Here is a 13,650-nt window from a genome sequence, read left to right on the forward strand (position 1 = left end):
GTGGAGAGAGAGGGGGGCCCAGCGGGAACCGGGGGTCCAGCAGACAAAGCCAGGTCTCCCCAAGCCGTGGGCAGCTCCCCAAGACCCTACAAAGATGGCGCTGCCTGGCACTGCCAGGGTGACGGGCTTTGGTAAAAATAAACCGGCCCGCCCCGGGGAAGCTAAATCAAGGGGCCCAGGTGGAAGTGCCACTCTGGGCCGCCAGCTGCCCCACCCCACCCCCAAGCGCAGAGTGGCAGGGCTGAGAATGCCCAGTGCCCATCGAGCCCCGGTTTCTGCACAGGAGGGGCGCCGGCCATCTTGTCCCCAAGTCCTGGGCGGGCAGCGTAGGTTTTATCCACAGTACGGATAATGGGAGGCCTCAGGCTGCAGCGAAAACATGTGTTCTGGGAAGACGGTGGAGGGACTGTGCTGAGCCACAGACCCTTCACCTCCAGACTGCCCCTTTGAGGGGGGAATGGGGCCTGCACTTCTCCCTCTGTGGCAGAGCAATGCTGAGGTGAAAGTCAGCCTCACGGACCACCTCTGCTGAAAACGCAGCTGCCGGGCTCGTCAGCAGGTCCTAGCTGCTCTCCTCTCCCCATACGTCCCCCTCTCCAGTGCTGGACACTCGCTCGCTGACCGGGTCCATTGTCTGCCCTCCCACCAGAGCTGGCACCTTGGCCGATGTTGCTCCCTACCGAGCCCCCGGGGCCCAGAACGGAGCCTGGCACCCAGGAGGTGCTCGGTAAATATTTGCCGAAGGAATGCACAGGCCCCTGCCTGCACCCCCAGCACACAAGCTCCGGCTGGGTGCCCAGCAAGGTGTGGGAGAGGGTGTTGGGCCCCCCTGGGGGTGAGGGCAAGTCTAGCCAGTGTAGTTGAAAAGGAGGTGGACAGCCTTCCACTCTCATTCTGAGCCCTGGACAGAAGAAGATCTGAAGGTCGGAGTGGTAAGGAGGGTTCAAGGGCTGACAGCAGGGGGCCAGTTTCAAACGGGGGGGATGGGGGCATGCAGGACCACACTGAAATTTGGGAAAGGTCAGAGAGTAAGTTGCAATTCTTTCCCATCAGTAGGAATTGGGATGACGGTGATCAGAGGAGGGGCCAGGCTCCACCACCTCCGAGCCCTTGTCCCTGGCACTGGATGCTCTTTTCTGAGTTGTTTTTCATCTACAAGATCAAGCACTTACTTTACGACACGCATTGTTTTAAAACACATTCTGTAAACCAACTTCTCGAATCCTTCCCACAACCCTGTGAGAAGAAACTGAGGCCCAGAGAGATTGAGTGACTTGCCCAAGGTCACACAGCTAGTGAAGAGCAAAGCCAGGTTTCAAACCCGGGAAGTTGGCTCAGAGGTCCCACTCTCAAAATAATGTGCAAACGTCCCACATGTCAACAGTGCTGAAGTGAGAAACCCTGCCCTGCTGTCACACACACACACACACACACACACACACACGGGCACACCTAACCCTGCCACACCTGCCTCACATGGAGGGACTCGGGGAGCCCAGCTGGGAAGGCTCTCAGCCCAGGGGGCCACACCGTGAGCACACAGCACACTTTAGCCATCACTCGGATTTTTAGGAGAAACACTCATGTCATTGTTATCCTGCAAAAGGCTTTCTCCCGGTATGATTCTGCCTGCTGTCTTTCTTCCCTTTCTCCCGAGTCAGAAATAAGGAGTCAGAGGCCAGAGGGTGAGCGAGACAGTCCTGAGGAGGACGACTCTCGGGAGTTAGCCTCGCCTCCACCCCAGCCTGTTCTGACAGATGCCAGAAGCAGGACAGCAAGAGTGGGGCCCTCGGCCACTGGGCCTACCTCTGGCCCCACTGCGGAGCCCAGAAGGCTCGGCGTGTCCTGAGCAGGGGTGGCACGTGGCCTCCCAGGCTTCGACAAACTAGCGCAGGGATTCAGAGCTTCAAATTCCACCGGAAGAGATTGGGGTGGTTGAATCTGCTGCTCAGACAGCCAGGGGGCCAGCAGGCAGAGGGGCGGGATGAGGAAGGCGGGTCTCACCTCTCAGGCACTATTTCCAAGCAAGACCAGGTGTGACCCAGGTGTGACTGTGTGTGTGGGTGTGACCCTTGTCCCTGTGGTGCTGGGGCGACGCAGGACTGTGTACCTGCCACACCATGTGTGCCTGGACCCGGAGAGCATGACTGTGTGAGACACTGTGTCAGCTGGCCTCCTGCATGCGTGTGTGTGTGTGTGTGTGTGTGTGTTACTATCTGTCTGACAATATATTAGGGTTGACCTTCTCCACTTTGGCGCTGACGACATTTGGGGACCATTCTCTGTGCTGGGGCACCCTGTGCACTGTAGGGTGCTGGGCAGCATCCCTGGCCTCCACCCACCAGGTGCCAGTGGGCATACCCCCTCCCAGTGTGACGACCAGAAATGTTCCCAGACACCGCCAAGTGTATGTGTCTCACCGAGTGTCTCCGTGTGTTGCTGCGTGCATGCGTGCGTGGGCTCGTGGTGTCTCATGGCCGTGGGGGTGGATGGACGCTCCTGTGCGCGTGTCTGGGGGTCCGACAGCGTGACTGCATGCTCATGCCGTGTGCTTCCCACCGAGTGTCTTTAGGTCTGTGCACTCCTGTGTGTTTGGCAGTAGCAGTGTGTCCGTCCTGTGTATAACCATGTATAACCATGTGTGCCTGCGGGTCTCCCCCCACAAGGGTGTTCCTGAGCCGATGTGTTCAGGTGTGGCGGGTGTGTCTAGGTGTCTGTGTGTGAAAACGAGCATCTTTGTGTGGGGACACCTGTGTGTGCCCGACTGAGGGAGGGGTGCTGTGTGAGGGTGTGCTGTGCCTGTGTGTGACAGCGTGGCTCTTTGTGCCGGCGTGTGCCAGGGAGAGAGTGCGGCTTGGTGTGAGATGGTCCTGAAATAAAGCCCCGAGGTGATTTGACTGAAGCCCGTATTTGGACAGACCCTCCTGGATGATTTGGCCCCTACCCCCAGCTCCTGCTGCCTCCTGAAGCCAAGGAGGTGGAGTGCGCTGTCCCTGCCTCTGGCTTGGCTCCCTCCAATTCAGGTGGGGACAGACCCCCCGCCCTTTGCCTGATCCGTGCCAGGAAGGCTGGCACCAAACTGTCAGCCAAGGGAGCAGGGTCCTCAGTAGTGGTGGTGGCACTGCCCCCTGCCCACTGCTGGCCACCACCCTGGCTCCCTTCAGGGTGAAGCCCAGTGGGGGGAGAGCTCCCCAGTGCAACCCTGGCTTCTGATTGGCTACGGAGCGCCGCAGTGCCCGCCACCCGCCTCCCCCTCCCCGGCTGGCGCAGCCACATTGGTAGTGGTGGCAAACGCAGCTCGGAGTTCTGGGCACAGCTGCGCCTCACAGAGGCCTGCCAGCCCCACCAGAAGCCAGACACCCCAGCTCCGTGCCCCCGACCCCTCCCCACCCACCCACCCGCCTGCCCAGTCACCGGCAGCACAGTCACCCTGGCTGCTGCACCCTCAGGCTGCCAGGACCAGTCCCGCCCGGCCCCCTCACCCACCAGGCTTATGCCCCCTTGGCCAAGCCCACTCAGGGGGGGCCCAGGCCCCTGCACATGGCCATTCCCGCTCTCAGAGGGGCTCTTCAGAAAGGGGGAGGCAGCAGGGGGGGCAGGGAGAGGGGGAGCTAGTCCTTCTTCTTTTAGTGAACGCGCCCAGAGCTGGAGCCAAAAATCGAGGAGGAGAGATATTCAGACAGAGCCAAGACGCGTTTGGCAGGAGAGAGGGAGAGAGGGAGCGGGAGGAGGGGAGAAGAGAGGGAGGAAAGAGAGAGGAGGGGAGAGAAAGAGGGGGCCTCAGTTTCCAAATCCATGCTCTCGGAGCCGTGGAGGGACAGCCCCGGGTGTGGGACCCAGGGCAGACCCGGCTCTGGGGGTGACGGGCTCAGGCCCACAGAGACAGCCCAACACCCCAACTGGCCAGGCCAGGACAGACACAGGCAGAAGCCAAGATCAATGCACACTGGGCAGACAGAGGGAGGCCTGTGGGCGGCCCAAACACATACCCGCACCTCACCACACAACGGGCTTCTGTCCATGACAGGCCAGGGGCACGGGCAGGGCCCACAGCGGGGCCACCACGGCTGCCCAACCTCATGGGAAGCAATGGAAAGGCCGCATGCTCCCAGCCGCCGGCCTGACCGCCAGAGAGGGCATTTCACACTCTGATGAGAGGCGGAGAGAGGCCAGGGAGAGGAACTCGTGTGGTGCGACACACATCGATGGTCACAGGGACAAAGCCCAGCATGCACAGTGCCATGGGGGCAAGACTCATAGGCACAGCAATGACACGTATGCCCTACAGATCGACGCAGACAGGTCGACATGCGTGGTAAAGCACACGATACAGCCCTTCCTGGGACGGTCAGACACCCAGCGGATAAGAGTTGTACAGGGACACACCACAGTGATACTGTAACACAAAGACCCCCTCAGGCACCGACACACACAGTGACACACACCCCTGTCACCTAAATACATAGAGATGGAGCTTGGGGTGACCCTCAGACAGGCAGCACCCAGCGATGGACGCTCAGAGACACGGAGACACTTGAAAAGGGGACCTGCACAGACACACGCGGCCACATGGCTGTCCACGAGAAAATGGTGGCTCTGAGGCCCAAGATGCCGATGAACACGCTCAGACCTGGGAGAAGCAGGTAGCCACTCACAGCCTCCACGTTCAGAGCTTTGGGAGCAGGAACGTGAAGGCACCCCTCTACGCCCACCCAGCTGGAGCCCTGTCCTCAGCGCTGAGTTGGAGGGAGGCACAGACATCCCAGACTCCCCTCCTCTCTTGGTCCAGCTGGAGGAAAACGCAAGACCCCAAATTATCCGTGCTTCCAGAGCAGCGGGCAGGGACCAAGCAGATAAAAGGCTGGGCTCCCAGTGAAGGCCAGCGGTCAGACACTGAGCACCAGGGGGCTTCTGCCACAGCCACGGCTGCACGCCCACCCTGCACACACCCAGGGTACCCACCGGACCCTGACAAGCACTCACACAGGGTCCCACACGTGCGTCCTGAACCCACGGTGCACCCAGATGACGAGGCCCAGGTGCAAGTGCAGAGAGGACCCTGGAGCTATAAAGGTGCCCCTGAAGCCACATCAGGACCCACCCTCGGCTCCGGGCTCTTCGCCCTTTAACCCATTCATATCTGTGTGCATACACACTCCTGCACACTCCGGCCCGAGGCCCAAGAAACCGGACGCAAAGTGGACCTGGTGATGACGAGGGTCAAGCTTAGGGAAAGGGCGAAGGCAACCAGAGCCCCCGAGAAAGGCATCTGGCCCCCACCGGCCCTGTCTCTTCTCTCCTGGCCCCTGCTCCCCACCACCCCTGCCTTGGGCCCCTGCGGCCCTCTGCTTGGTAAACAAATGACCACAAGTCATCCTGTCCTTTGAGCCTATGCTAGGTGTCTGAGCCTAATCACAGCCTGGAATGCAGGCACTATTATTGCCCAGTTTATAGACCAGGAAAATCCTGTGCTTCAGGTCACAGCATTAGACGATACAGAGCTGGAGCTCAAACCCTGTGCTCTTACGGTACAGCCCAGCTCTCACCCTCGGCTCCGTCTTCTATCTGGGAACCCTGGAGTCTACACAAGACATTCCTAGCTGGGCCAGGACCCCCGGCTCCAGCTCCCAGGGAGAGGGGAGCACCTTACCCCCTACGTTACTCCAGCAGAGCCCTCAGCTCCGAGCTCGGCCCAGTCTCAAAACATCTCATGGAGCCCAACCCAGGTCCAAGAGTGGCCTACCCCATGGCAGTTCGTGCTGCACACACCTCCCACCCCAGCTGTGGGCATTAAGCCGGCAGGGCCACCGCCGAGAGAAAAATGTGCATATAAAGGAGGCTCCATGTGGGTTCGGCACGGGGAGCAACAGCTTCATGGGGACAGAGAGGTGGCCACAGTGACCCAGGGCAAGAGCTGAGTGAGACCCCTCCCACCCCCTCCCCTGGAATGACTGTGCATGGCTTCACAGAAATAAGGGTACAAAAGCACCCCGTTGCTCACGTGGCCACGTGGCACGGAATGTCGGCAAGCGTGCATGTCTGAGAGCATGTGCCTATCTGTGTACACACCTGGGTGAGCCAACAGCATTGTGGAAAAGCGTCCCTCTATCCGTCCGTCCGTCCGTCCTTGAGTCTGTGTGAGCAAGCGTGGGGGTGAAAACATACTCGCGTCGGTTTGTATCCGAGTGTGACTGGGAAGTATTGTCGTGTGTCCGTGAGCCGATATCGATACACACGTCTCATTTCGAAGGATGTGTGTGTGTGTGTTTACGTGTGTGGGGTGGGGAGGGAACGCAGGTCCCCGTCTCCTGTGTCCATAGGTTACCAATGGCCGTATGCCTGGACATCAACGTGAGCAGGTCATGTATATCGCCAGCTTGGTGGCGGTGGCGGTGTATGTGTGTGTCTACATTCTGGTGTACGTCTGTGTATCTGGAGGGGGAGTCCCATCCATCTGGCCCCTCCACTGAGGACTCGGGTCTGCAGCTGTAGTGGGCTCCAGCAGCTCCAGCAAGCGCCCCGCCCAGCCGCCCTGGATTTCGATGCTTTTTCCAGAAGGAGATTTCCACCCCCTTCCCCCTCGCCCACAGTGCCTTTCCCCCGCCAGGGCCCCGCTGCTCCAAGCTCATTCCTGCTCAATCATTTATTGACTTTAAAATCGAAGCCAATTCTGGTTTGAAAAAAGAAAAGGGAGAGAGAGAGAGAGAGGGAGAGATGGAGGCCAGAGAGAGACAGAGAGTCCGAGATGTGTGGAGGAGGGGGGAGCAGAATCAGAGACAGCCAGGGAGAGGCAGGGACAGTCAAAGATATAGAAGGATAGAGACAGGGACAGAGACAAAGAGAGAGAGAGGATGAGAGAGAGAGGATGGGGGGGTGGACTATCAGAGCAAACTATGGAAGCAGAAAATTTTGTAAAAACAGACTCTGGATCCAAGAGATGTCGCTCTCAGGAAGGACAGACTGCTGACCCACAGCCTGCAGCCACCCACCCAGCCACCCCGGCACACTCGCAGCCGGGGCCTGTGGCGGAGCTGAGTCCTCGCTCCCTTCTGGAGTGTCACAGAGTGAAGCCCTGGCCATCACCCTGCGCCTGGGGGCTGCCCCAGCCCCTTCCTAGTCTTGGCACAGTGGACCGGCTGGCATTTTCTTTCCCAGGGCACTGTGAAATCTGAGGGCCTAGAATCTCACCCAGGCCTCAGGGGGCAGGCCAGGAAGCTGGGCTGGCAGCAGGTGGGCAAGGGGCTGCTCCCGTGTGGCGTCGTGGTCCCACCAGGCCCTAAACACCAGCCACGCAGGCCACCCAAGCATAGCCCCAAAGGCAGCCATGGCTCAAACCCAGCTAGGTGGACAGGAACGTCGTGTGGAAGCCCAAGATGGGGTGACTGGCCAGTCAGGCACAGATGTGGGGGTCTCCAAATTGCTACAGTGGTCAGAGTGCCTGCTCACACCTGCACTCACACTGTGATACACATGTGTAAACATGCACCTCACGAATACATACTCACACCTGTACAGGAAAACCTGCTCCCGGGCCCCCACACACATCCATGCCACACAGGCCTGCCAATGGCCAGCCCACTGCAGCCACACACAGACTCCAAGATCAACTGAGTCAGCCTCTCTCCCTCCCCCCCCCTCTCACACACACACACACACACACACACACGCATCTGTTGATACAAGAGTGGGGTGGCCATGGCTGACACTCGTCCCAGACATACCCTCTTGCCCCTTGCCACACGCCAGGCCCACTAGCAGCCATATTCACGTGGACTCCCGCTCCCAGCTGTGGGCACCCTTGGCACATGGCTGACAAGGCTCAGACTGGCAGAGGGAACACTGGGGACCCCAGGCCTGGCCTATAGATTCCCCACAGACGCAGGTCCTGCTGAGAGGCACCGCTGGGCAGCCCCCAGGCGTCCCCTCTGCAGAGCCTGTGTGGCCAGACTAGGCCTGGCCCCACAGGCAGCGTTGCCAAGGCCGCTGCGGGACTCTGGTCAGCTCCTGTGCCCTCTGCGAGCCTGGGGTGGGGTAGCAGGGCAGGCACCCAGGAGCCTTTGCCTCCGCCAAGTGCTGCTCAGGGAACTTCGCTGGAGGCGGGACGCGCTCTGCAGCGCGCCAAGGTCGGCGCTGTTTTGCTCGGGGTTGGCCCGACGCGTGGTGGCAACACTGTCGGGGCGTCCACGGCTGCCTCCTGCCCTCCCGCCTCTGGGTGGCGGGACGGTATTCCCCCGGCCGCCCGGTCCGGCGCGCGGCAGCCCGGGAAGCGGGGACCGGAAAGTTTGCGCCGAGGAAAGTTTGGAGGGGGGCCCGCAGCGTCGTCGTCCAGGGTCGGTGGAGAGGCGCGGCCCAGGCTGGCAGCGGGCCCATCCCTCCCTCCCCTCCTCTTCCCTCCTCTGCCCCTCCGAAATTTGGGAGCCCCGCCATTTTCTTAGCCCCGCTCCCATGTGAGGCCTGAACAAAGACTTTGGGGAGACGCCCGGGCCGCTCGGCCCGCCCTGGGCACCCCGGCCGCACACGGGGGCCGCTGCCACGCACGCCGGCCGCTGCCACCCTCGGGAAACGCTGCGCCCGCCCCTGGGAGCAACACCGGACCCGGTCCCGGCTCTGCGCCCTCTGGGTCACCCTCTGCCACTCTCTCACCCCCGCAAACACTGCCAGAGGCCATGCCGGTCGGGTGCAGCCACCGTGGCCCACAGATCGGCGGGAGTCCCGCTGCCCACCGCACCCCAGCCGAGCGCGCGCGCACGCACACACACACTCACACACTCACACGCACTCCCGCTCCGGGCAGCGCCACGCACGCAGCCGGCCACCTCGGGAGACCCCCGTCGGGGTCTGCCAGGGGCCAGGGTCGTCGGCGCACGGGGGCGCCAGCACGCGTTCCCGGATTCCCCAAAGCACGACTTGCACCCCTCGGCCGCCCGCGGGCTCACTCCCCCGGCTGCCGCGCGCCCCCTCCGCCCGCTCGCCCCGCCTGCGCCGCGGGGCAGCCTCCTGCGCCCGCTTCCCTCCCCGGTCGCGCGGGGCGGCGGCCGGTACCTGGGTGAGGCAGTACGGGGAGTACATAGCTGAGCGCCCGGGCGAGAGCGCGGCGGCTGGCCGCGGCGAGGGGAGGCCCGGCCGGCGGCGGCCGCGCTCGGGCTCCGACTCGGCTCCTCCGGCCTCCGCCGCGCGGCGCCCGCCCGGCCCGCGGCCCCGCGCTCGCCGCTCGCAGGCTCGGCCCCGCCGGCTCCGGGGCCGCCGCCGCGTTTGCCGCTGCCTCTCGCGTCCGCCGCCGCCGCCGCCGCCGCCGCTGCCGCGCGTCTACTCCATGCCGCCGCCGCTCGGCCGGTCACCCTCGCCCGCTGCCGCCGCCGCCGCCGCTGCCGCCGCCGCCGCGCTGTGAAAGTGAAAGTTTAGACAAAGTTTGGAAGCGGCGCACTCCGGGGAGAGGGAGCGGGCGGGCGGGCGGGAGGAGGGGCGCGGGGAGGGGCAGGCGGGCGGGAGCGGCGGCAGTCGCTCACACACACACACACACACACACACACACAAGCGCACACATGCACGCATGCACACGCGCGGGGGCGCACACCGTCACGGCCACCCCGACACGTGCTGGCCCGCGTTCCAACACAGACACACGCTGGCACACAGCGGGGCTTGGACCCCACCACACATGTCACGTACAGAACATATTGCCACACGTTTCACGTTCGGACAACAAAGCACACACAGCGTGGGCACATACCCGGGCACACATTCCACACCTGCGCGCGCGCGCGCGCGCGCACATACACACACACACACACAGACCAGATTAGGAAACCAATCCATGATCCATACGCTGATATGCACACAGGACCCCCATCACATGATGATACCGGCACCCACGCATTCCAACAAGGAACCATGTTTAGACACTGAGATACAGACAGTTACACACCAACATGGGCCTCACACAGATACACAATAAGACATACACACAGCAAGGCCTGCTGACATGTACAGATTCATGCTGGCACACAGACACAGGCATGATCACACAACCACACCTTGACATGCTCCAGACAGTCAACTCCTACACATGGACACAACACAAACACAAAGCCGCACCAAAATATCTTAGTTGTGGTGACACAGAGGACACACCCAGGCGCACAGGATGACACTGATAAAAGGGAGATGCACGAACACACCTCACACAGACACACACCATCAGATACCTGGACATACATCCAAACAACACCAGGAGAGCACCGAGATACAAAGTGACACTGGCCGTCACAGCAACACACACACACCACACACCTGGAGCCCAGCTACGCCCTGGGCCTTGGGCACACGGAACAACAGTTTTGATACCCAGTCAACTAGCAATGCCCCTCATAGTATCACCAAGTCATGCACACAGGTGCCACACACATGCACCCAGGCCCCTCCCACACACAGCAAGCACATACACTCATCCTTGGCTCTGATCATGGACATACACAGATCTAGCAGAGGCTGCACAGCCCAACCTCCAGGGATAGAAAAAGGCATGGAGGCCTCAGGTCCATGTGCACACCCTCCCTGGTGAGGCTATAGTCCCTCCTGTAGGCCCCTGACCCCCCATTTCCAAAGCAGAAATGACCTGGGGTGAGATGGTGCTGGGGGCCCTGGCGTGGGTGCATGGGGAGCCCTTGGGTGACCCCCGTGGTGGGCGGGGAGGTGGTGCCACAGCCCCCAGGCAGCTCCTGCCGGGACAAAGCTCCCTCCTGCTGCCAGGTGCAGCCAGCACCTTCTTGCCCTCCTGGGCCAAGAAGCTGTAGCAATGCTCAGCTATGCATTGTCTGTCGGAGGGGTGTTGGTGCCCAGGTGTGTGGGGGTGCGGGTGTGTGTGTGTAAAAATATCCCTGAGGGGGAGTGCTCCTGGTCACACGAGACCATTGAGGCAGGGTGGCTGTAGTGTCCTCAGGTGTCTGGGTGGGTCTGGGTGTCCTCTGGGGGGAAGAGACGCCGGTCAGTGGACGTTCAGGAGCCCTTTGTGTGGCCCGGTGTTGTGTGGTGGGGATGTGGGTCTGGCCGTGTGCCTGGGAGATGTCTGTGAGTCAGAGAGGGTGAGCATCTGTCAGGCCCTGTGCCAGGCATTGGGGACAGAGTGAGGACCAAGACAAAAGACCTGGCCCTGGGAGGCTGACATTCTAGTGAGAGTCAAGTGTAGCCGGGGCCTGGGTTTGACAGGAAGTCCTGGTGATGGGGGCGCCCCGGTGAGCATGTGCGTTTCAAGCTGACCACCGTGTGTGTCAGCTCTGGGGGTCTTTCTGTCAGAAGGTGTCCGTGTGTGTGACACACCTGTGTATGTGTGGGTCTCTCTGTGTGTCCTAGAGTACATGTGGCCAAGGGGGCAAGTGAGTGTGCGAGGGTCACAGTGGATCTGTCTGCGTTCAGGGACTGTGTTGCAGACGTGTCTGTGGGTCACTAGAAGTGTTTCTGTCTGTGGGGTGATCCCTGTGGGTCTGGGGCAGTGGTGAGGACCTATGTGGGCACAGGGTCGTGTGTGTCAGGGAGAGGGGCTCTGTCTTTGTCAGGGAGTCCGTCTGTGTACAGCTTGAATTGGTGTGCGTGTGCTTGTCTGACAGGAAGGGGTCTCTGTGTGCCTGGGTGGGGGGGTGTCTGGGTATGTGTGAGTCTGTCATTCCATGCTCGAGGAGCTCTTTCCTGGATCCCGTGGTCCAACTCGGCCTCCTGTCCTGCGCCACTGATGCAAGGCCTTGGCGGAGGGAATTGATACGTCCTTAAAAATTCAAGGGCTTCTAGTAAACAGAAACTTTTAACACCGTTTAAAGTTTCAGGGCCACCGCTGCTGCTGCTGCTGCTGCTGCGCTCGCTGCGGGAGGAGAGCAAGGGGGAGGGGGCACAGGCGGATTGAGGGGGGCACCGAGGGGAAGGGTCAGGGCTACATGGGAGGCAGGCGAAGGGTGCAGGCCCGGGACTGGAGACTGAGGGGCTGAGGGGAGGGGTTTGGGGATTAAGGGGGATGGGGATCTGGATGTCTCAGGAAAGAGGCGGGGGTAGGGGCTAGGTTAGGGGGTGGGGGAAGGGGAAGGGAGCAGGGAAAGGCAGGGGTTGGGTATAAAAGGGTCTGGAGCCTTTGAGGAGGCCCAGGAGAAGCTGGAATGTCTGGGGGAAGGTGCTGGGGATATGAGAGCCCAGAAGGGGTTTGGGGACCCCAGGGGGAACTTGGATGGCCAAGGGAAGGGGCAGAGATGGGTGTGGGATGGGTATGGGGCCCGTGTGAAGGGTCACTGGAGCAGTGTGGGCCTGTTGGGGGCTTGATGGGAAACAGTGGGGGGGGGATGGAGGCGTTTGGGGTGTCTGGGACTTTAATGTTGTTGGGGGCTTAGGGGCAGACCCCAAGCCTTCCTTGGCCCCCTGTAAACAGCCACTAAGCAGTCAAGGGCTCCGAAGACCCCCACCTTGGGCCCAGTCCTGGCTCCACCTGCCTCCCTGTCCTCTCAGCCCTGCCCACCAGCCATGCCAGACCCTGAGGGCTGCCTTCATCGCCCTCCCAATCCCGCATCTGGCCCCAAACCTGGGCTCTGCTTAAACCCCTATCCCATTCCCATTTCACACACTCATACCACACTTCCACTTGCACACACACACACACACACACACTCCTTCATTCACACACACACACACACCACAATATTCAACCCTCTATTCATAGACACACAGGACACCCATCCTTTCACTCAACACACACAAATACAACATCCACACATACACACACAGGATACCCATATTTCCATTCTAACAGACACACACAACACCCATTGTTCCATTTACACACGCACACAATCATACAACATCCAATATACACATAGGACACCCATCCTTCCTTTCATACACACACACAGCTTCTATACACACACAAGACATTTATCTTCCATTCCAATAGACAGATACACACACACAACATCCATTCCTCCTTTAAGAATCACACACAACACGCAGACACACACACAGGCCATCCATCCTTCCATTCATACACAACACCCATCCTTTCTTTCACACACAGCTTCACACCACAAAACCCTCCCTGTATGCACACATACACACTCTTCCTCACATACCACATCCACCCATATAAACACAAACAAAACACTTGTCCATGTTCATTCACATATCTGCACTCAGAATTCTCTCCATACACTCAGACCCCCTCTATACCCACAACACTCCACACACACACACATCTGCTCTGCTCCCCCCTCCACAGCTGCCACTGGGGAGAATTTTCACAAGGAGGCAGAGGGGCTGCTCTGGAGGATACCCAAGCTTCTCCATCCCCTTCCCCCCAGAACCCAGGTCTTAGGACACACCCCATTGAGAAATCATGGGGGAGGAGGACACGGCCATGGGGCTGGGCACGTTGGGGTGGCACAGCTGGGATCCCCCGCATTCCTCCATGCAGGGCTGCCCACCTGGCTAGGCTGGCAGCAGGTGTGTCTTCCAATGCAGGTGTGTGGGGGGAGGGGGAGAGAGGAGGAGGAAGAACCAGCCTATGGCACTCCCTGGCCAGGATGCGGGGGGTGGGGGGCACTGAAACATCTGGGTTCTGGCAGCCAATGTCCTGGGCCACTGGGGGTCAGGCATTGCTGTGCTCTAGGTCAGCCGGGCAGG

The 13,650-nt window shown here is 60.7% G+C and overlaps 1 protein-coding gene across 1 annotated transcript in view; it reads right to left on the minus strand.

The window, feature by feature from the left end:
- Positions 1-9,165, minus strand: part of NFIX (nuclear factor I X) — a 94,430-nt gene extending 85,265 nt beyond the window's left edge. Inside the window, exon 1 of the mRNA XM_070416211.1 lies at positions 9,043-9,165. Coding sequence (XP_070272312.1) covers positions 9,043-9,069 — 27 coding nt within the window. The 5' untranslated portion in view covers positions 9,070-9,165. The remainder of the gene's footprint in view (positions 1-9,042) is intronic.
- Between the last annotated feature and the right edge of the window lie 4,485 nt (positions 9,166-13,650).

Source organism: Myotis yumanensis, unplaced genomic scaffold (assembly GCF_028538775.1).
Source record: "Myotis yumanensis isolate MYYU_CA2020_CCGP unplaced genomic scaffold, mMyoYum1.0.hap1 SCAF_5, whole genome shotgun sequence".
Classification (NCBI taxonomy): domain Eukaryota; kingdom Metazoa; phylum Chordata; class Mammalia; order Chiroptera; family Vespertilionidae; genus Myotis; species Myotis yumanensis.